The sequence below is a fragment of the Ceratotherium simum genome, chromosome 5 (assembly GCF_057802395.1).
Source record: "Ceratotherium simum simum isolate JZ-2026a chromosome 5, ASM5780239v1, whole genome shotgun sequence".
NCBI classification, from domain to species: domain Eukaryota; kingdom Metazoa; phylum Chordata; class Mammalia; order Perissodactyla; family Rhinocerotidae; genus Ceratotherium; species Ceratotherium simum.
In genome coordinates, this window is record NC_141904.1 from 30,908,872 (window position 1) to 30,930,966 (window position 22,095).

The 22,095-nt window shown below is 42.8% G+C and overlaps 2 protein-coding genes across 5 annotated transcripts in view; one reads left to right on the plus strand and one right to left on the minus strand.

Moving 5' to 3' along the window:
• NGLY1 (N-glycanase 1) overlaps window positions 1–4,008 on the minus strand; it is a 52,764-nt gene extending 48,756 nt beyond the window's left edge. Inside the window, exon 1 of one of the 2 annotated variants that reach the window (XM_004419432.3) lies at window positions 3,686–4,008. In XM_004419432.3, coding sequence (XP_004419489.2) covers window positions 3,686–3,816 — 131 coding nt within the window. In that variant the 5' untranslated portion in view covers window positions 3,817–4,008. The remainder of the gene's footprint in view (window positions 1–3,685) is intronic. The other variant, XM_004419431.2, reaches the window with a different exon arrangement.
• A 375-nt stretch (window positions 4,009–4,383) lies between these two features.
• Window positions 4,384–17,651, plus strand: OXSM (3-oxoacyl-ACP synthase, mitochondrial). 3 transcript variants are annotated; one of them, XM_087430632.1, is made up of 4 exons: window positions 4,384–5,309; window positions 10,655–10,880; window positions 11,435–12,552; window positions 14,270–17,651. In XM_087430632.1, exons 3-4 carry the CDS (start codon window positions 11,570–11,572, stop codon window positions 14,670–14,672), a joined length of 1,386 nt encoding a protein of 461 aa, XP_087286758.1. In that variant the 5' UTR covers window positions 4,384–5,309; window positions 10,655–10,880; window positions 11,435–11,569; the 3' UTR covers window positions 14,673–17,651. The 3 variants fall into 3 exon arrangements, with proteins under 3 accessions (XP_087286758.1, XP_087286757.1, XP_004419490.1); XM_087430631.1 differs by having other exon boundaries at window positions 10,663–10,880; XM_004419433.3 differs by lacking the exon at window positions 4,384–5,309 and having other exon boundaries at window positions 9,761–10,880; window positions 11,539–12,552.
• The last annotated feature ends 4,444 nt before the right edge of the window (window positions 17,652–22,095 follow it).

Genomic DNA, 22,095 nt, shown 5'->3' on the forward strand with positions numbered 1-22,095 from the left:
TGGTCTGTTGGTCATTTTAAAAATTATTTCTGGTCCTTCCGAAAATCTGTTATTCTGAGATACATGTAAATTTTTCAAAAACATCCCTCTGCCTTTAGAACCATCACTGGCCCTACCATTCTGTGTAGCTGACAATAAGGGAAACATACACATAACTTAGCTTGTTTAACACGAAAAACTGAATAGAAACAATAGATAACATATGTGCCAGGTCCTTTATTTATTTCTATCTTTTGCAACAATCCTATTATGTAGGTATTTTTCTTTCCTCTTAAAAATGAGGAAACTGAAGCCCAGAGAGTTTACACAAATTGCCTATAATCACAGTCCTAGGAAATGGTTGACTGGGATTTAAACTCACTGGTCTGATTACAAAGCTTACATACTCTCCACAATACAAGATGCCAACAAACCCACCGATCCTCAATTAACTACCCTCACTCAACTTCTCCAGGTGTCAACAGTAACCTAGACTAGAAATCTGAAGTTATTTCGGTTCGTTTGTCTCCTCCCATTACCAGTTCCATTCTTTACATTTAGTCATCAAGAACTGCCAATCCCTGCCTACAACACTCCTCTCTCCGTTCTACCTGCATTTATGCTTACGATTCTGCAATAGCTTCACAAATGAAATCATGCCTTATGCCTTCTTACATCATTATTCTACATGAAACTCTTTCATTATCCTTCTCTTTGAGTCGAGACAGATAGTACAATCGCTTTCTCTTGCCTATCATGTCAAATATACATTCTCTGCTACTCCATCAACCAGTCCTACCTTATCAAATCTCTGTTCTCAAAACTGTTCCACCATTCGGTCCCTCTGCTATCTCCTCACATAAACATGTTAAGTGCTTAAACAGTGTCTCTGAATTATTCTCTAGATTTTACGTTGTGGCTATTTTCCATACCTGTGTCTTTTTCCCAAACATATTTATTTTCTTTGAAGGAAGAAACTACTTTCCATTCTTGGTTCTTCCCAATCATACCCAGTGCCGTCTGTAACCAATAACTGTGCACAGTTTGCAAAGGAAATTAGTGGAAAATCAAATATGTTTTTTGAAGAACGAATGGAGCAAATTATCTAGGAAACCCATGTGGAATGCCAGTGAAACTATTACAGATTTTTGAGAAAGTAGATATTATTGAGGACAGCTCATCTTTATCTAGAAGTCAATGAACTAAAAAAAAAGGTTAAAAGGTTCAAACCCATGGCATATTGTGCATGCAAATTAGCAGATATTTTATTCTGTAATTTAGTTGGGGAACAGGATAAACATCATCCGAAGCAGAAATTTAAAACAACCAAAAGTATTATTTTCACTTGTGTGTAGTGACAAGTATTGCTGTTAAATAAAAAAAGAAATCTGCTAATGAAATTCTCCTTTCAGCACTCATTCTATAAAATACTATATCAGATCCCGAGGTAGGAGAAAAGGATATCAAGACAACATCCCTTACCCAGTCCCTTATCTCTACGGCTAATGGATTTCCCAAAACAGCAAAAGAAACAGAAAACTTCTACTCTCAAATAAGTTGGATTAGCAGATCTGTAATGTAGTGTGGTAAGGGATCAAGACGAGATCTGAAACTTTTCTGTTGAGAGGTTAACACATCACTGGACTCAGAAAGGGAAGAAAAGGTGGTTTTATTTCCTCCTGAAGCCTGAAGGAGTTTGAATTCTAAGATGAGGGCAGGGACTAATACTATTACTTAAGGCAACCTAAAAAGGGTAGTTTTTCATACCATCTCCAACTATATGAGCTCCAGATTCCTAGTCCCATTTTATTTTTTTTGTGAGATCAGCCCTGTGCTAACATCTGCCAATCCTCCTCTTTTTTTGCTGAGAAAGACTAGCCCTGGGCTAACATCCGTGCCCATCTTCCTCCACTTTATATGGGACGCTGCCACAGCATGGCTTGCCAAGCACTGCGTCAGTGCGCGCCGGGGATCCGAACCAGCGAACCTCGGGCCGCCGCAGCGGAGCGCACGCACTTAACTGCTTGTGCCATCGAGCCAGCCCCTCCTATTCCCTTTTTAGATAAAAACTTTTTAGGATCAGAAACACAAGCCATAAGTAAAGACTGTAAATGAACTGATGGCATGCCAAGTTTTTTCTATGTGTTTGGTAAACACTCATAATGATGATGATGATGCCAAGTCAATATTTGTATGCAAAGGATTTCCTTCCTCAAAACCCCTTGATCTTAGCACTTTTGGTCTCACTGGATTGAAAGTGGAAGTGAAGCCTTATTACAAGGTCACTTCCCTTTTCCGAATAGTGGGGTTTAAATAGTTTGGTGGCTTTCCAGGTGGGAGGCCCCAGCAGATGGGCTCTGGAGAACTCAGCCTATTTGTGCAGGGTCCACTGGCATCCTTGTGCTCCAAAGAGCCGTTAGACCTCTCAGGGTAGAGAGGGTGAGTTGAGAAGGTGTCATAGAGGAGAAAGGCAGTCCCACATAGGTCACAATTATGTACCTGTGTACAGTGCACAGGCTGCATTCTTCATAACATCTGGCGCATAAGGGCTCAATGTTTTTCCTTCAATTTACTTGTAAAATCATTAATGTTACCTATATGAACCTATACGAAGATATTATATTATATATATTATATATATATATTATATATAACTGGGTTAAAACATCGCACTTGTAACTAATGTCTCTAAAATTGGGTCCCGTGAAATCTATAACTTGAAACCGAAAGAAATTTCCTTTTAGACTTCATGCCAATATCCCCATCACTTAGAAGAACAAGTGTACCAGAGGTTGAGGGGGGACAGAGAGCCTAGATAATCATGGTGACCTGACAAATGAGGCACCACCACTAAAGTACCTGGCACCTGGAGCTCCTTTAACCTCAGTTCCACCCCCCCCATCATGTCCCTCCTTAAGACACCACATCATTTGATCTAAGAGTTTAGGTAGTAATGATTCAAAATGAATAATCAAACTTGCCTCCCTATTCCCAAAATCGATAAGGTCCCTTAGAGACCTAGAAGCATACTGTTGCTCACAGGAGAAGGAAACAAATTACTCTTATCCAAGGTGTTTATCTTCACTAATTCTTAAAGGCTCATTTTGAAAAATACAGACATTAATATGAAAATTGTAACTTTAATATGGTTAATAATGTTTCAATCAACAAAAATGGGCCGAAAAATATCATAAAAAATTTTAAAAACCGCCACTTCAGTAATATACTTAGTATTAGGATATTCACAAAACGGCTGGCAAGAAAACATTTTGTCAGTGACTAACTTCTGATCAGCATGTGGAAACTGAAGGTACCCTGTTCGGTAAAATCCGCGCAGTGGGAACGAGACGCTGTGATCGTTTATTCCCGACACGTGGGACAAACACCCGCATCAGAGGCCAGGGTCTGGGGCACGCCCTCCCACGGCCCGCCGCCCTGCCCCATCCCGGGACCGCCAGCTCGCCCCTGAGCACCCCATCAGGTGCCGAGTCACAAGTGCAAAGAAACTTCCTCTTCTCGGGAGGGGGTGGGGCCTGGTGGGGTCTCGGGGCCCCTGGCCGGCGGGCTCGGACACTGAGCCGGAGCCCGGCCCAGGGCCCCGTCCCTCCGGGCCTCGCCGCCCTCTGGAGCTCGGGCCGGGCGCCCCCAACCCCGGCCGAGCAGGCGCCGCGTCCCGGCACGCCCGCCCGACCCCGCAGCCCCGCACCTGAGGATGTTGTCCGCGTAGGTGAGCAACAGCTTGGAAGCCTCCAGAAAGGTCTCTGGGGTGTTCTGGCAGAGCTCGGCCACGGCCGGCGACGCGGAGCCCGAAGAGCTGCCCCGCGCCGCTGCCGCCATGCTTGAGCGCCCGCGGCCGTCGCCGCCCCTCGCGCGCCGCCTCCCGCACTGAGCAGGCGCCTCGGCGCGCGGCCGCCTCTGCGGGGTCGAAAGGGCGGGGGGCTTCGCGCCAGGGGCGCAGGGCTCGGCAGGGAGGGGCGGGGGGCTGGTCACAGGGGCTTGGGGGCTCGGCTAGGAGCGGTGGAGGGCTGGTCGGGAGGGGCCGGAGGGAGGGTCTCGGCAGAGAGGGGCTGGGGGGCTCGGCAAGGAGGGGTGGAGGGCTGCTCGGGAGGGGCGGGGGCCTGGTCGGGAGGGGCGGGAGCTTGTTGGAGAGGAGCAGGGGCCTCGGCAGGGCGGGCTGGGGCTGATGGGGAAGGTCGGGTGTTTCGACCAGGAGGGGCAGAGGCTTGGTTGTCAAGGCCCCGGGGCTTCGACCAGCAGGGGCGCGGTGCTTGGTCGGCAGGGCTGGGGGGGCGTGGCTTTGGCCAGGACGGGCGGGGTGTCCGGTGGTCAGGGCCGGGGGCGGGGTTGGGGGCTGGGCTGGGTGGGAGGGGTGGTCTGGAGGAGCCGAGGGCTTCGGCCGGGAGGGGCGGGGCGAGCGGGTGCTGCGGTACGTCGCAGAAACTTGAGTTCCTGCGCGCCCCAGGGCTGGCCGCAAGTGGTCCAGCCACAAAGGTGGGGAAAACCCCTGTACTTCCAACCACCCCCATTCCCCCAAATAAACCAGTCTTACAGTTTCTCCTCGCAGATTGTCAGGCCTTCCTAGATAGATGTGGATGAGGGACTCCAGAGGAAGGTGCAACAAACATTCGAAAACAAATGCGTGGCTATAAACTCTGCTGGCTTTCTGGTATATGGATTCTTTTTAGAATTGGATGAATGATTGAAAATTTCTTGAGCTCAAATAATATGGTGCCTCTGAAAGAAGTGTTTTTCAGACCAGGGGTTGAAATATAGTGGGTTGTGGACTCAGTTTACCTTGTGGCGACCAGCATAAAACACATACACAATAAAGACAAAGAATAGAATGGGGAGGAAAGGAAAGACGATGTAAAAATATGCATCCCACTTAAGGGTACGTCTTATTTTGTGATTTGTTTTGCAGGTAGATCATCTGATCACTGTCTTTTATTCCTCTTAGAAGATGAGTCCTAACATTTTGAATCCCTTCTCTGCCTCACTATGCCCTTGCAAGTGTACTTTACCAATGGCTTCCTTCTTTGAAGAAACTCCTTTCCAAACCTCAACAAATATTTTTCTTTTTTTTTTTTTTTTTAAAGATTTTATTTATTCATTTTTTTCCCCCCAAAGCCCCAGCAGATAGTTGTATGTCATAGGTTCACATCCTTCTAGTTGCTGTACGTGGGACTCGGCCTCGCGCTGGACGGAGAAGAGGTGCCTTGGGGCGCGCCCGGGATCCGAACCCAGGCCGCCAGCATCAGAGCGCGCGCACTCAACCGCCAAGCCACAGAGCCGGCCCCAACAAATATTTTTCTTGACCTTATGATTTTAAGGTAAGTTATTTGCCTAAGTAGCTTTTTAAAATTTTCTTAATGCTTTATCCTCTGTTTGCTTTTAAAATTTGAAATTTTCTTTTCAATATCTCTCAGCAAGATGCTGGGCTATGCCATCCACGTCAGTTACCATTCATCTGCCAGATAGAAATGAAGTTTTTAGTATGTAGGTTTTTGAATCAGCTTCCAAGAATAGTGTGTTTAACCAATAGTTGCTAGCTGCTGTAACTAAAATTTTCAGTGACCTACCACATAAGAAATTTCTTTCTTTCTCACATAACAGTTTAATAATGCAGGTGTCATTAGTCAGTGGGCAGCTTTCCTCCAGGGACCCAGGCTCCTTCCATCCCGTTGAACAGAGGTCAACAAACATTTTCCCTCAAGGGCCAGATAGTAAATGTTTGAGGCTTGGTGGCCATAGGGTCTCTGTTAAGCTAACTCTGCCCCTGCAGTTGTAGTTCCATAGACAGTACTGTAAAATGAATGGGCATGGCTATGTTCCAATGAAACTTTCTTTACAAAAACTGGTAGCCTGCTGAATTTGGCTTGTGGTTTGCTAACTCCTGCCATAGAGCCTCAGAGACTTCTGCATTTAGTAGTGGTTGGGCAAAAAGAAGGCATACCTGCTTCTAAACCACATGGGCCCAGAAATAACATGCACCATTTTCTCTATCATATGGTTGGTGAAAATTAAGCCCCATCTAGATAAAATGGGGGGTGGGGTGGGGAGGGTGGGAAATGTAGTCCCTAGCTGGACAGGCACCACCCACAACTGGAAGATTGGGGAGCTGGGGTTATACTAGCTGTTTCTACCACAAACTATATTCCCCTTAATTTGAGTTTCTTTTTTCCATTACCACATTTATTTATCCTTATAATAATTGTTAAGGTTATTATATATTATATAGTATTTATGATTTTTTGTTTTTTAAAGCAACAGAACACTTTTTTCCCAATAAGACCGTAGGAGGAAACCCAGTATATACAAAACACCTAAGTGGAGGTGCTCTAAAATTGAAGCAGGAGTGTACGTGGGGGGTAGGAACAGAGTGCCATCAGATCAGCCTTCCCCTTGACAGAGATAATGACCTTAGGGTACCTTTGTGGGGAACATGCAACCACAGTTTGAAAACCGATGCCATACAGTTAATACTGTAATAATAATGTACAGTCCATAAATTAAGTCATCATTTCAAGGGTAATTCAGTAAGTTATTGTTTATTTTAAATCACCTGAAATTTAAATCCTTCCAAATTATAATTCACCAATACTTCTGTTAAAGTTCTTGAGTAACCACAATCTCTTTTGTATACCACCATTTATGAAGCTGTTAAGGGAATTTATTATAATAAGGGACTTTGACTCATTCTTTTCTGTCTGCTTCTGCCACTTAAGTCAATTTGAAAATATTTTGATTTTTGTTTCCCTTAGAAAAGTAGAAGATATTAAGCTACCCTTAATCTCTTTATACTAACCATTGCTTCAAACAACAAAATGATGTTTTAGTATTAAATCAGCTTTGAACTTCCTGTTCTTCTACATGATATATTTTTGCTCCAAAACAATGAATTTTGTTCAGGATTCTAGCTGTATTAAGCACACCATCTTTAGAGTTGACACATGGTGGCACTATTCTTAAATGGACTAAAAAAAAAAGTAGTAACCCATTAAACTTTCTCCAGGATCAATTTTGTCATAGAAAAGAAAATGTTGACCTCAATTAAGACGATCAGCAAGGAGAGGGGTTGAAGCCTTTCAGGAATTCACTAGTGTGTGATTGCATTAAGTGATTAACCAACAACTATTTATTGAGCACCTGTTGTGTGCAAAGCAGTCTGAGTTAGAGGACATAAGAGACTTTTAATCTAGTCGGAAAGACAAAACTAACGATAATACCTTACATACAGATAGCCCTTTAGTTGATGAAACAAAGTTATTGTGAAAAGAAAAACAAAAGTCATTCGGTAAGAAATGCACAAACCAGTGCATGTATACTAGCCAATATAAGAGTATGTGTTTATTCATTCATTCCATAATTCATTCATTCACCAAATATTTATGAAGTGGCTCCTAAATGCCATGCACTGTGCTAGGCACTATGAAGCAGTGAAGGAGATAAACATAGGCCCTGCTTTCATGGAGGTCATAATGAGTTCACAGCAGTGGTTAGACCACCAGCCTCAGCAGCAGCACCAGGGAACTTCTCAGAAACTTCGATTCTCAAGCCCCATCTTTAAAAGTGAGGCCCAGCAATCTGTGTAGTAACAAGCCCTTCTGGTGATTTTGATGCACCGTAAAGTTTGTGAACTACTAATTTAGAGGAAGGAAAATTTCACTGTGGGCTGCAGTTTCATGAAAAAGGAAGAATTTGAATACAACCCTTAAATTTGGAGGCTAAGGAGATGAGGAAGGGGAGGACTTCCTAGCTGTGGGAGAACCCCCCACACTTAACCAGGGACAACATCCTAGCAATGTTTCTTCTTCAACATCTCCTGCATCTCTCCACCATGCCATTACCTTAGGTCAGGGCCTTATCATCTTTTGTCCAGTCTTAACTCTCTTCCCATGTCCACTCCAGCATCCCTCCAATCCACCTTGCACGCTGTTGCAACAGTGATCTTTCTGAAGCACACATCTGATCATGTTATTCTTCTGGTAAAAAGTTTTCTATGGCTACCGCTTGCCCACACTCTAAAGTCGATGGTGTCAGGAGCCAGGTGGTAACTTCGAGGTACGAAGTGGCTTTATTCAACACAAAAAGGAGTAGCAGAGACCCTGGTGAAGGGAATGAGAGAGTTTACTGTATTTTTCCTAGAAGAATTTAGAATCAGTGCACTCCAAATTAGACCAGGGCTGCCAGCAAATCATCTCTGACCTACAGAATCAAATCCAAAATCTTCAGCATGACACCCAGACTTTTTGGGATCGCCCCCTGCTTTACTTGCATGCTTTTACTGTTTCCTTGTCCCACACCTCAAATCCAACATTGGCCATGTTAAACTACTAGCAGCTTGTGGAAGATACCATGTCTTCAGGCCTTTGTTCTATTCCACCTGTCAGGATGCCTCTTCCCACTCAATTTACTAGACAAACATTTACTCATTTTCAAGATGCAGTTCAAGGATCACTTTTTTGAATCCTTTCCTGATTTTGGAAGGTAGTATTGACCTAGTTGTCCCCTTTGTATTATAATAATTCTTATATTCTATTATAGCACCTCTTTCAGTAGTTTGCATGTTTCCACAGCTATCTTGCTCTCCTAGACTATGAACCTCTTGAAAGCAAGAACCATACCTTATTCATGTTTGTATGCCAGCTTCTAGCACAAGGTGGGAGGAAAATGAATGATGAAGAAAATAAAGTACAAGCAAAGATACGGAGATGAAAAAAGAAAAGCTAAAGTCAGTCCAGAGATAGTGAGAAGATCAGTTTTGCTGGGTAGAAATCTATTTAATAGAGAATGGGAGCTATATCTAGAAAGATAGTTTTGAATCAGATTACAAAAAATTTAAGTAAACCTAAGAAGTCTGAACAGGAGGCTATGGTAAGTGGAGCCCTTTTGCAGATTTTGGTGCAAGAAAACACCATGGTATTGTAGCAAGGAATATGGCACTAAATCATATACAGCTATTAGAATATAATAAAATTTCCCACCCCTTTCCAAACCAAAGGAAAGGAGATCAGAGGTAGAAATAAAAATGAAATGACTTTTTGGTGGTTTAATTTTTCTACAAGATTTTAATTGATTTGTTACTTCTTATCCAAAATAATTTTCTGATATTACAAAAGAAAAACGAAACAGCACATTAAGACTTATGTTTCACATGAATTTGGCTTCAAAGCAAATATTGTAGGTCTTTTCACAGTATTATTTTAAAATATTATATAGCAATGAAAAGAGAAAGCAAGTTTGGGTACTTCTCACTCATCAAGTTTTATTTTATAACCACGTGTTTTAATTCCTCTATTGTAACTCTATTGTACCTCTATTGTCATTGAATGAAGGTCATGCTAAGAAGTGACTGAGTATGCCTTGGATCAAGGATGACTCAAGGTCATACTGGGCTTCCCTGAACTATTTTAGACAAAATTAATTTCCAAACTCATTTAAATCCAATACTAACCAGGAAAAACTAAGCTTGGCTCAGATTCTTCTCTAGAGCTAGGACAGAAGGCATAGCCCTCTACCTAGAAACCATCACTTCAAGAGACATTGCCCAGAAAGAAAGAAATATGGCTGGGAGGTTCAGATGCAGATTATATGGTCAATCCTTTATCTAAAGAAGGAAAAAGGACACAAAACTCACACCTGGGACAGCATGTGAGCAATAGGTGGTCATCTAAATAAATCCATTTTGATCATTTCTTACTTTTTTTGTGCGTGTGTGTGAGGAAGATCAGCCCTGAGCTAACATCCGATGCCAATCCTCCTTTTTTTTTTGCTAAGGAAGACTGGCCCTGGGCTAACATCCGTGCCCATCTTCCTCCACTTTATATGGGACGCCACCACAGCATGGCTTGCCAAGCAGCGCATGGGTGCAAGCCCGGGATCCGTATGTGTGAACAGCACCCCCCCCCACCCCCTCCCGCCGAAGCGGAACAGTACGCTTAACCGCTTGTGCATTGGGCTGGCCCCCTTTCTTACTTTTTTATATAGATTCACAGCCAGCTCTGAGCAAATAAAATTATTACATTTTTTCAGACACTTAGAAATAAATGTCTACATTTTTCTCTCTTCTTGTCTCCATTCTTGTCAGACCTTGGGTATGATATTTTGAGCACTGCCCCAGATCCAGCAACAATTCCTTAAAAGTAAAGATAACTTTATTATTCAAAAGCATTGTTTGTTTATTGTAGAAAAGGCAGTAAATAAGACTAAGCTAAAATAAGGGGGTGGGGACTATCACCATCCCTTGTGCATCCCTGCAGACCTTAAAAAAAAAAACACCTGTTTTTAAAAAAATGAATAATACTGTTTAACATGGATCTCCCAACCTAGTTTCAACATCTTTCCATATTAATAAATATTCACTTACAAAGTTATTTAAGATGCTGCACAGCAGTTAGAGGTACCACAAAATACACACCAATTTCCTGACGTTGGGCATTTTGGTTAGTTCTACTCCACCACTATATAAATAACTTTGGGAGGTACAGTAATAACTTTGACGCTGCCGTAATTTCCTTAATTCTTCCAGTGGAATATGGTGGTGTCCCTTCTCCCACAACAGCGGAATATTTGGGCGGAATATTTGGGCATTATCATTACAAAAAAAAATTTCCCTTTTTGGTGGGCAAAATTGCCGTCTCATCGCGTTATGTGCATATTCTTCATTATCTTCGAGTCACTCAGATAAGGAAACACGAGTTTCCCCAAGCACACCTGAGACCCCAACCGCCTCCCACTGTGCGACCTCTGCCAAGGTGACGCGGAGGAACGGCAACCGGCTGAAGCCGGCGCCGACGTAACGCGTGTGTGTGCGTGCGCGTTGCAGACCTGCGTATGCGCATGCGCACGCCAACATTGTCGCCCAGGACAGCGGCTGCGCGGCGGCGCGAAGCTTGTTAAAGGTATAGCCTGCTCGCTACTCTTCTCCCGCCCCTCCCCAGCCGAATCGGGTCGGGATTTGGGATCTGTAGAGGGGAGTGTGATAGCCGGGGGTCTGGTTTCTTTTCCTCTGGCCATGCTTTCCTCGCTGTGTGTGCCGGTGCTTGAGAGGCGGTGCGGGGAATTGGCCACACCCCTTTTACTCCCCGCCCCTGGCCTTCGTCGTCCCTGAAACCCTGATTATCTCCACCTTCTGAAGATCAGTAAGGTCCACTTACCTCTGTCTCAAAGAATAGGCCCTGAAATGTGTTTTGTGCCTTTGACACCAGAAATTCTATTTACAATAAGGGTAATCCTGAAAAAGGGTGTTTTCTGCAGCACATATCAGGCTACGAATGCCTTTGTATTTTTCATCGTATGATTCTATTTTGGTAAATTGAATGAATCATTTCACCTCTTTGTCTTGGAAGGTCTGAGGGTACTTACAGTCTAAAAAGGAGTTAACTCCACACAGATGTTTTGATAATAAGTATAAATTAAAATGATGTAACGTTATTTTCCCTGTGGTCATTAACAGTTCACACCAAGCACCTGAAAGAACACCTCCGCGATTGTTTTTTAGGCCTGTAAGCTATTTAAACAACAGTGAGTACCTCTTGGGCGTGTTGTGGTCTGTTACAGGAATGTGTTTCTGATCATCTGAATCTCAACCATGCTGTCAAACTGCTTGCAAAATTTCCTAAAAATTACAAACCTTCATCTTCTATATTCAAGATCATGCCAGCAATTAATAAGAAGTAAAAGGAGGTTTTTCGGAACTGTGCCAACATCCAGATTGCGTAGGCGGGTTGTCATTACAGGCATTGGCTTAGTGACTCCTCTTGGTGTTGGAACTCAACTGGTATGGGATCGTCTTCTACGAGGAGAGAGTGGAATTGTCTCACTGGTTGGTGAAGAGTATAAGAGTATCCCTTGCAGTGTTGCTGCTTATGTGCCAAGAGGTTGTGACGAAGGTCAGTTCAATGAACAAAACTTTGTGTCCAAATCAGATATCAAGTCCATGTCTTCTCCCACCGTTATGGCCATTGGGGCTACAGACTTAGCCATGAAAGATTCCGGCTGGCATCCTCAGTCAGAAGCTGATCAAGTGGCTACTGGTGTTGCAATTGGCATGGGAATGGTTCCTCTTGAAGTTGTTTCTGAAACTGCTTTGATGTTTCAGGCAAAAGGTTACAATAAAGTCAGCCCGTTCTTCGTCCCTAAGATTCTGGTCAATATGGCAGCAGGCCAGGTCAGCATTCGGTATAAACTCAAGGGCCCCAACCATGCAGTATCTACAGCCTGTACCACAGGAGCTCATGCTGTGGGAGACTCTTTTAGATTTATAGCCCATGGGGATGCTGATGTGATGGTGGCTGGAGGTACAGATTCTTGCATTAGCCCTTTATCTCTTGCTGGGTTTTCCAGAGCCCGTGCTCTGAGCACAAACTCTGATCCTAAGTTGGCATGTCGACCATTTCATCCAAAGAGAGATGGTTTTGTCATGGGAGAAGGTGCAGCTGTGCTGGTGCTGGAAGAACACGAACATGCTGTTCAAAGAGGGGCCCGGATGTATGCCGAAGTTTTGGGCTACGGACTCTCAGGTGATGCTGGTCACATAACCGCCCCCGATCCTGAAGGAGAAGGTGCCTTAAGGTAAAGACTGGTTGTTTCATTCAAAATGTTTCTTCAAATAAGGCATTTTATAGGAGTCTCAAATTAAGAGAAATTGTAGTGTCTGGCCTTGGTGTATGATATCTCTGTCATTTTTCCATTTTAGACTAAACAAAGTGTTTTTGAATTCTTTGCTTCAACAAGTTTGAAATATTTGAAAGCATTTGCGCATCCTTACAAAAACTGGATTTTAGTTAAGGACAATAAAGTTGTGAAGAAGGCCATGTGTGTCTTGGCCAACTTTTCATACCTCCAATTGTGCTTAATGACTGTCAGAGTGCTCCCTCCCACAGTCGTCCTCTTCGGCCCTTCATCAGACTTGGACAGTAAAGTCAACCCTTTCTTCTAGATGTGTCTCATCTCCACTCCATTTCAGCAAGGTTCTCCTTTTATTAAATCAGCACTTCCCAACCTTTTAATCACCCAGAGATCTTATTAAAATGCAGATTATGACTCTGTCTAGGTCTAGGGTGGTGCTTGAGAGTCTGCATTTCTAACAAGCTCCCAGGAGATGTTGATGCTGCTGGTCTGAGGACCACAATTTGAAAAGCAAATTGCTGTTATTGTGGAAGAGATAGTGAGCTAAGTGAAAAAAAAAAATCTCTGTTAATGTGTTAGCTAATAGGTTAGCCTGCTTAGATCATATTACATTTTAACCAGTTAAATTACCCAGAGGTTGGCAAACCTTTTCTGTAAAGGGACAAATAGTAAATATTTTCGGCTTTATGGGCAGTAGGATCTGTGTCACTGCTACTCTACTCTGCCTTCTAGTGCGAAAGCAGCCATAGACAATACATAAATGAATGGCTGTGTTCCAGTGAGACTGTTTACAAAACAGGCATCTGGCCAGGGCCATAGTTTACCAACCACTGAATTACACTTTTGAGTTTAGTGAGTAGTTGCTGGTGCTGGAAATGTCAAGCATAGTAGCCAGCTAGATGAAGAAATAGTTATGTTTAGGTGAAACCTTCCAGTGCACTTCAAATTCTACTCTGAGCTGCCTTTTAAGGAAATACACTCAGCCCAGAGATCAGGAACTGAAAAAGAAAGTGTTGACATCTGTGAGATTTTTAAAGGTTCTGCCAGAGAAATGTTTTATTTTTGGATTTATTTGTTTGTTTTTTGGCTTGGCTTTGTACTTCTTCATTTATTTAGAATCTTTATAGCCTAAATAAGAGGATTTTGAAAGGTTATTTGAAGCGCTGAAATAATGGTGCAGACATTTTTAGATTATTGGGAAATATGCGAAGTTTTACATTTAAATGTGAAAGGAAAAATTAAAACATGGTTGTAAAATTTTTGTCCATGTTTTAGATCTCTACACCTACACATAGCCCACTGATAAAAAATTCCTAGAAGAAAAATTATTCTAGGCTTGAGTCAACATGTTTTTTTTTCCCAAGGAAAAAAATCAATACAAATAAATGGAAATATAGTTTATTAGAGATTATAAAATCCATAGGTTTGTGTGTTTATCTCATGGTGATGAATCAGTCCATAGTACTGGGGATGACTCATTACTCCTGTGCAGGTGGCCTTCTGACTCACATGGTAATCCAAAATGGGGTTCTGTTATTAGAGCAGAGGATTCTTTTCATTCAATGTACTTGGATATGTGTTTCATATAAGCCATACAGATAATGAATCCCATGTTAAAATTAAACTTAGTTCTGATAAATTTCTTTTCTTATTTTATTAGATGTATGGCTGCTGCTGTAAAAGATGCATGTGTACAACTTGAGGAAATATCCTATGTCAACGCACACGCTACTTCCACACCGTTGGGAGATGCTGCTGAAAACAGAGCTATCAAGCGTCTTTTCAAAGACCACGCACACGCCCTTGCAGTTTCCTCCACTAAGGGGGCCACGGGACATCTGCTGGGAGCTGCAGGGGTGGTTGAGGCAGCTTTTACTGCTCTGGCTTGTTATTATCGGAAACTGCCACCTACTTTAAACCTGGACTGTACTGAACCAGAATTTGATCTCTATTATGTTCCACTAAAGGCACAGGAATGGAAAATGGAGAAAAGATGTATTGGACTCACCAATTCCTTTGGTTTTGGTGGTACTAATGCAACACTTTGTATTGCTGGCATGTAGGACAAGTTATGTGTAATTAAACATGGATTTTTTTTAATGTTATAAACAAACTATATTAAGTGGAAAAATACTGTGTTTATGTAAATGTTTATACTTATATATCAATATCCAGATACAGTTTATCTATGTCAGAGTTTCTCAGCCTTGGCACTGCTGATAGTTTGGGCAGGATAATTCTTTGTTGCGGAAAGGGGAGCTGTCCTACACATTGTAGGATACTTAACAGCATCCTAGTCTCTACCCACTAAATTCCAATAGCACTCCTTTCCCCAGTCGTGACAACCAAAAATGTCTCTTGACATTGCCAAATGTTTCCTGGGGGGCAAAACAGCCCCCATGTGAGAACCCACTGATCTGTTTTCCTAATACTCTAGGTCAACCAGCTCTTTATGACATTTCACCTGCTCCTGTCCTTTTCACAAACATTTGGTGAGTAGCTTCTCTGTGCTAGGCAGGGTTGCTGCAGTGTACAACTCCAAGCACACTGTTCCCATACAATATATAGAGAAGGAATACAAATATAACTGGAAGTGTGCATTGTTGACCAACATTCATTGAATAAAGCAGTCAGCCAGCAGTGATCTATTTACCCCTTACCTAGCTAGCTCTCTTTTCTTCATATTATCTATACTGAAATTCAGTAAATTGGTGGAATTTCCCTAAACTCCCAGCCATCAATTCTCTGAAAGAAGGAAGTGAAATTGGTTTGGCATTTCTTATTCTTTTTGTATTTATGGTGACACCTAGTGATTAATGGAGATAAAGGTCCTTGGGACGTGGAGCAGAACTTGTTGGTGACTCAAGCCGCATCACCTTGGCCCACCTCTAGCTTTACTGCAGCTGTGGTAGATAGTTTTTGTTTTTGCCTCCAACATCCCACAAGTGCTGGTGGTGCCTCTCCTTTTCCCCCATGGGGCTTTTTCTGAAGCCGAGAGATCTCATTCATCGCCATCAGCTGGAAGTGTTGGGAGGGAGAGGGCGATAAGTTCCCTAGAGGCAACATTCGCCCAATAAAGAGTGAGAGTTGGTGGGTAAGTGCCTCAGCCTCCTTTCAGAGCGATATCTCAGGTTCTACACAGTTCCTCAGATGGTTTCCAGTCATAAAACTTCAGTGCTCACGGCATTAACCAGCTCAATGTGACTCCCTTTACTGGCTTTTCCTTCCCTGTCCGCCCTCCCTGAGTTTTAATCCTGCTCCTAGGAATCACCTCCCAAACAAAGTACCCAGTGTTAGGCTCTGCTTTCTGGGAAACTCAAACTAAGACAGTAAGTTTGTGTTGCAATCGGGGTTCGTATATCAAAGGGATAGAGTGAATAAGTGAATGAATGGAATGTGTATATTTCTGCAGAAGTGAAAAGTGTTCCCCACATATTAATGGGCTGAATATATTGTCTACCCACTGACCTTGACTATAGCATTTTATCCCCTATACACCTAAGACTCTAGCCATGTTCATTCAGCCATAATCAGTTTTACTTCTCGTTGGCACGAATTAATTTGTTCAACTGAAATTTGTTGGGTGCCAATATGGACCTGGTTTTGTACTAGCCACCAAAGATACAGTGATGTGTCAGGGAAGGTTTCCTAAAAGAAGCTGAGGCCATAGAGTGAATAGGTCTCAGCCAGGTTAAGGGGGAAGAAAGAGAAGGAAGGAAGAGTATTCTAGCCAGGAGGAATAGCATGGAAAAGTCAGAAAAATTAGAACATTTGTACTAAACATAAATATATAAAGCTTGAGGGCCGGCTCCGTGGCTTAGCGGTTAAGTGCACGCGCTCTGATGCTGGCGGCCCGGGTTCGGATCCCGGGCGCGCCCCGAGGCACCACTTCTCCGTCCAACGCGAGGCCGAGTCCCACGTACAGCAACTAGAAGGATGTGAACCTATGACATACAACTATCTACTGGGGCTTTGGGGGGAAAAAAATGAATAAATAAAATCTTTGAAAAAAAAAAGCTTGAGTTGGAGGTCAGGGGGGTAGGAGATAAAGCCAGAAAATCTGGTGGAATCAGGTCACAACCTTATAAGTTTTGTTAAGGCAGTAAGAGTAATGGGAAGCCATATAAGGTTTGGGGTGTTATGATTGTTTTGTAATGTGTCAACTTGACTAGGCTGAGCTGCATTTCCCAGAATTCTCTTTATTGTATGTTTTTGGTTAGGGTTGGCTGGTGAAAGATTCTTGTGGGAGATTTGGAGGGTGTAAGTGAGGCCGCAGCCATTCTGTAGCTCATACATGTGGCTTTGCTGGCTCACCGCCTTGATGTGAGGCAGTGGCAGAGCCTGCAACTGCTTTATCTTGCCCTGGATCCTCCTTCAGTTTCCTGACTTCTGGGCCAGGTATGTGTTTAGCTCCACGGTAATGAAGGGCCCGGGCTTCTCCCCCATACCGCCTAGGTCAAGGGCAATAAGAACTGACAGGTTTCAGTTCATTCTTGTGGTTCTGGGTTCCAGTTATTGGAAGTTTATATCCATCTTCCCTTCCTAACTGCCTGCCGTGTGCACTTCAAACTCCAGCATCAGAAGATAATAGGTTAACATAATAGCCTTACAGAGACCATTTAACCAGCTTTCATAATTGCATAAGGTCAAATCCCTAGAACAAGTATCCATATCTATATCTGTCTTAGTGGTTCTGTTTCTCTGATTGACCCTGACTGATACATATGAAGAAGAATGTTAGTTATTGGGAGTAACTTAATCACATTTTCTTTTAGAAACATCACTTTGCAGAGTAAAGAACAGATTGAAGGGAAGCTTTATTCCTATAAGGGAATCCAGTCAGAAGGGTATTGCAAAATCCAGGAAGAAAAGTTGGTGGCCTGCATGAAGCAGGATATTTTGACCCAAGTTTCTTCCAAAGTTGAAAATCACGTTTTTTTTTCTTGTTTTCAATCAACTGTACTAAGGCATAATTTCTGTACAGTAAAATGCACCCATTTTAAGTGTACAGTTAAATGAGTTTTAATAAAAGTATACACACACTCGTATAACCACTACCTCAATCAAAATATAGAACATTGCCATCACCGCAAAAATTTGCTTGTGCCCCTTTGCAGTCAATCTCCCCGGCTCCAGACAATCATGGATGATCTTTCTGTCACTATGGATAAGATTTGCCTTTTCTGGAATTTTATATAAGTGGAGTCATACAGAGTATAGTCTTTGGTGTCTGGCTTCTTTCACTCAACATTTTTAAGATTTATCCATGTTATTGAGTGTATCAGTAATTCATTTCTCTTTTATTGCTGATTTTTAAAAATTCTTTAATCAGTATAGATACCCTTGTCTTCTACTCTTCCCCTAATCCCTACTCAGCTTATTTTATAACATTTTTGCTTTATTTTACTACTATTTTTTAAATGAATATGTATTGCCTTTTGAACAGCAGACAAGGATGTAAAAAATTTACTAGAACTGTGATAGCTTCCAACGCAAAGAATCCTTGCTCTGCAGATAACAAATGTACAAGGATACATTTGTACAAAGGATATATATATATATGTATATATGGTGTATATATATGTATATGAATATATGTAAGTGTAGGTATATGTGTGTGTATATATCTTTATATGTACACATGTTATTAAGAATACTAAAAGAACTACTAGGAATTTGAGAAATACTTCCTATGGTATAGTGCCAAGAGTATAGGACTACTTTTGGACCCAAGTGTATACCCTGCCCCCGCTGGGGTCTTTACATTTAAGGAAAAAAGTAGAGAACTTCAGATAATAAAAATAATAATAGTTAGCTCTCATGTTAATTTAGGTTCTCTGAGAAAGAGGCACCAAGACAGCATTTCCTAAGGAAGAAATTTATTGGGGGAACTGCCTGTGGAGGATAAAGGAAGAGGGAGCAAGAGAAAGCAGAGAGCACCTTCAGACTGTGGTAAGAGTCTGACATCTGTAAGAAGAGGGGGAAAAGGAAAGAGGATTGGATAAGGAAGGTCTCAGCCTGGAGTGCCATTCTAAGAAAGTTTTGGCCAGGCTAATGGAGAGTTCTTAATGTAAAATCTCTCATTAAAGGAGTTCCACAACTCTTAGGAATGGAACCTCGTTAGTACTCATATTGTGCTTGGTCACCGTGCTGCCTGGGCACAGCAGATCTGAGCTGTGCATTTTTCATGGCCGTTATAATCCATCCCTTGCACCGCAGAGATCTATTTCTACAAGCAAGTTCAGGGGCAGCTCCTCCATGGTTCCTCTAAAGTTCTCCTTCTGAAGGAAGATTTAGAATAGGAAAGTCAGTGGGACAGACAGTAGCCCCTGATGCTGCAGTTGGTTTCAGGTTTACACTGGTACTCCTCCTCTCCCTAATCCACTATTCATTCTAAATTCTAAATTTTGGCAGGCCTTGGTGGCCTCCCTGGTGTTGTGACCCAAACCTTCATTCCTGAGAGTCAGAGCTCTTGGCAATCATACCACACCCTTTTCAGAAAGCAGTGGCTGCTGTGTCATAAAGCACTGGAATCAAGAGGCAAGAGAATACCAGGAGGCACCCATGTAGACCACCTAGATTCCGTATATATTCTCCCTGTCCTCATTGTAAACCAGCACTACCTTCTCTAGCTAAGTAGGGTCAAATACCGCAGCCAGTATGCTGACTTTCTGGTTCCTGGGCACAAGTAGTCCAGAGTATCTTGGTGATAACTACAGCTTGTTGTTCAAGGAGACACTTGCTGTGTCCCCTGGCAAGAGTGTGTGTACCCTGTGGAGTCCAGAACTTCCCACACTGCAGAACCCAGAGTTGCAAGGAAGGGAAGCATGAAATTCCTCATTGTAATTGGATCATTGGGAGTGATGGTAAGCAGGGCCACTTCTGTTCCCCACCCACCTTTGTTCCTGGACCCATGTGTTCTTCTTATTGGGGACTTAGCACCGTATAGAAGTCTTTGATTTAAGCATATACTGCATCCTGAGGATGGCACCACATCCATTCAGGATGTTGCCTCTGAGCTGGTAATTCAGGTGTGCCTTTAGAAGGCTGTTCCAGTATTCTATGAGGCTGGCTGCTTCTGGGTGGTGTGATGTGTGTTACAACCCATGAATCCCACCTCATTGGCCCACTGCCACGGCCCATCTCCTTTGCTGTGCAGAGGTCCTCCTGCTCAGTGTTGGAGGAGGTCGTAGAGAGGATGTATGTCACAGGAATAACCAAATATCCTTGTCAGTTGCATTTTAATGAACTCTCATCAGATCTTTAACCATGGCCATTTTTAAGTCTTTTGTCATTTACAGACAGTTATCATTGTACTCTGATGTTTTTGCAAAAGTGTTCCTGCAAAAGTGCTTCATCTCAAGAAGATTTATGGAAAAGACTGACCAATACGGGTTTCTGATAGCTAAAATCATACCACTAAACTGAATAAGAATTTATAGAACTCTAATGGAAAAACTGATGAGGATGGCTATAATTTTTATGACTTTTTATTGGAAACATTGTTGGTTCTTTTATATTTTGGTTTTTCAGATTTAAGAAAATCTTTTTCTCTTAAACTATCAGTAATTTGCTAACATATATACCTTTGTGAACAAAGATGAAACACTTATCTTTTTCTCCCTACCTGATCCCTCCAGAATTCAGAAACTCTAGTGAGTATTCTTATTTTCATGGCAATATAGTTATTTGCATAAGTTTAATAAGAATCTGCTCTCCTTGTAACAAAAATGAACCAGCAGCCAGTGGGTTAAACTCAAGAGAGTTTGGCTCGTGATCACTCATGAGCCCTGACTGTTAACCCTTTGCACTGACAGTTGGGCTGTTCTAAAGGGATTAACCCAGTGACTCAGACAATGGGAAATCTGAGGGATGGATGATCATGAATAAGCCCTTGTGGGGTCAGGATATTTGGGAGGACATTTGGGTTCACCTGCAAGAGCCTGAGGCATTCTTTACTGTCTTCCAGTCCTGGCTCATAAGGCACTGACACCACCTGGCAATCAGGAAGCTGATGCCCTAGCTTGGGTATGAGCTCTGGTCACTGACACTTCAGTAGATACAGCAGATTAGATGCATAGGAAGAATGGTCACTGTAGTGCCCATGTGGGATGGTGTATTGCCAAGGATGCTGGATTGCCCTTGAAATACAGTGACTTGGTTAAGGCAGTAGTAATAGCATGTCTTGTGTGTTCTAAACAACGTCCAAAGCAGCTGCCAAAGGAGCTTGGGGCCATCCACCAGAGTTCCCAACTGGTGAGGGATTGGCAAATTGCTTATATTGGCCTCCTCTCTCCAAGTGAGAGTTCTAAATATGCCTTGGTTTGTGTGGACACTGCGTCTGGCCTAACCCGGCCTTTTCTCTGTTGCTGTGCAAACCAGGCTTCCAACATTAGGGGATTAGAGAAGCTGAGTACCATGTACAGATACCTGCATTGAATAGACAGTGATTGAGAGTCACATTTCAAATGTCATGATGTGCAAGACTTGGCAAAAGAACATGACGTTGAATGGAAGTTCCATCTCCCCTATAACTTGCAAGCAGCAGATTAAATTACAAACAGGTAAAACCACTTTGGTCGGGTGGAATAAGATACTATCCTAGGCTTTAAGACATTTGAATGATCAGCCAGTAGGGCCTGTTGCCCTATATGCCAGACTGGGGAGCCCTGCCGAGACACCCAACATCATAGAGGTATGGAAATCATGGGAAAGAGCCATTGCCCCAACTTTCACCATGGATCAGTGTGCTGTGCTGCTGCAAACACCAAGCCCCATGACACTTGGGGAAAGCATTTATCTACTGGAATTTGCAATGGGACGTCCCACTGTGATGGGTGAGTTACTTTGCACCCCTGGGTGAGGAAGAACTACTCAATCTCCATTGGGATCCTATTGTATTGCTGCAAGCTGGACCTGTTGAAACACACTGAACCTGGAACGGAACACATAGCATTGAAAGAGGGTTCGAGAAGGTGGGGGTCCTGGTCTGGCATATCCTGTCCCCAGTCCAACTCCTCGTGCCTGACAGTGCTGCCTCCCCACGCCAACAGGTGTGGTATGTACAACCAGATCAAGTTTCTAAAGCTGCCAACCTCCCTCTCCTCAAGTCCAGATATGCACATTCCATTTTCCACTGGTACAATCATTTGGCTGCTGTCTTTGTTCCCTCTTTTGGCCTGGAGGACATTGTGGCTCACATAGAAGCCATTACTAAATTTACCCAACAAGCCTTAAATGGTAGCCAACAAAGCCTGTCCTTACTGAACACTGAAATGTCTCTAATAAGAAAAGCTGTCCTCCAAAATAGGATGGCCTTGGACATGATTACCACCTCACAAGGACACATTGTACATTATCCAAATAGAATGTTGTGTGTTCATACCTGATGAGTCTGCTAATGTATCACCTTTATTAAATCAAATGAGGACACAAGTGAATGCCCTGAGTGATCTGGCCCCCAGCTTAGCAGACTTAATAAATCAG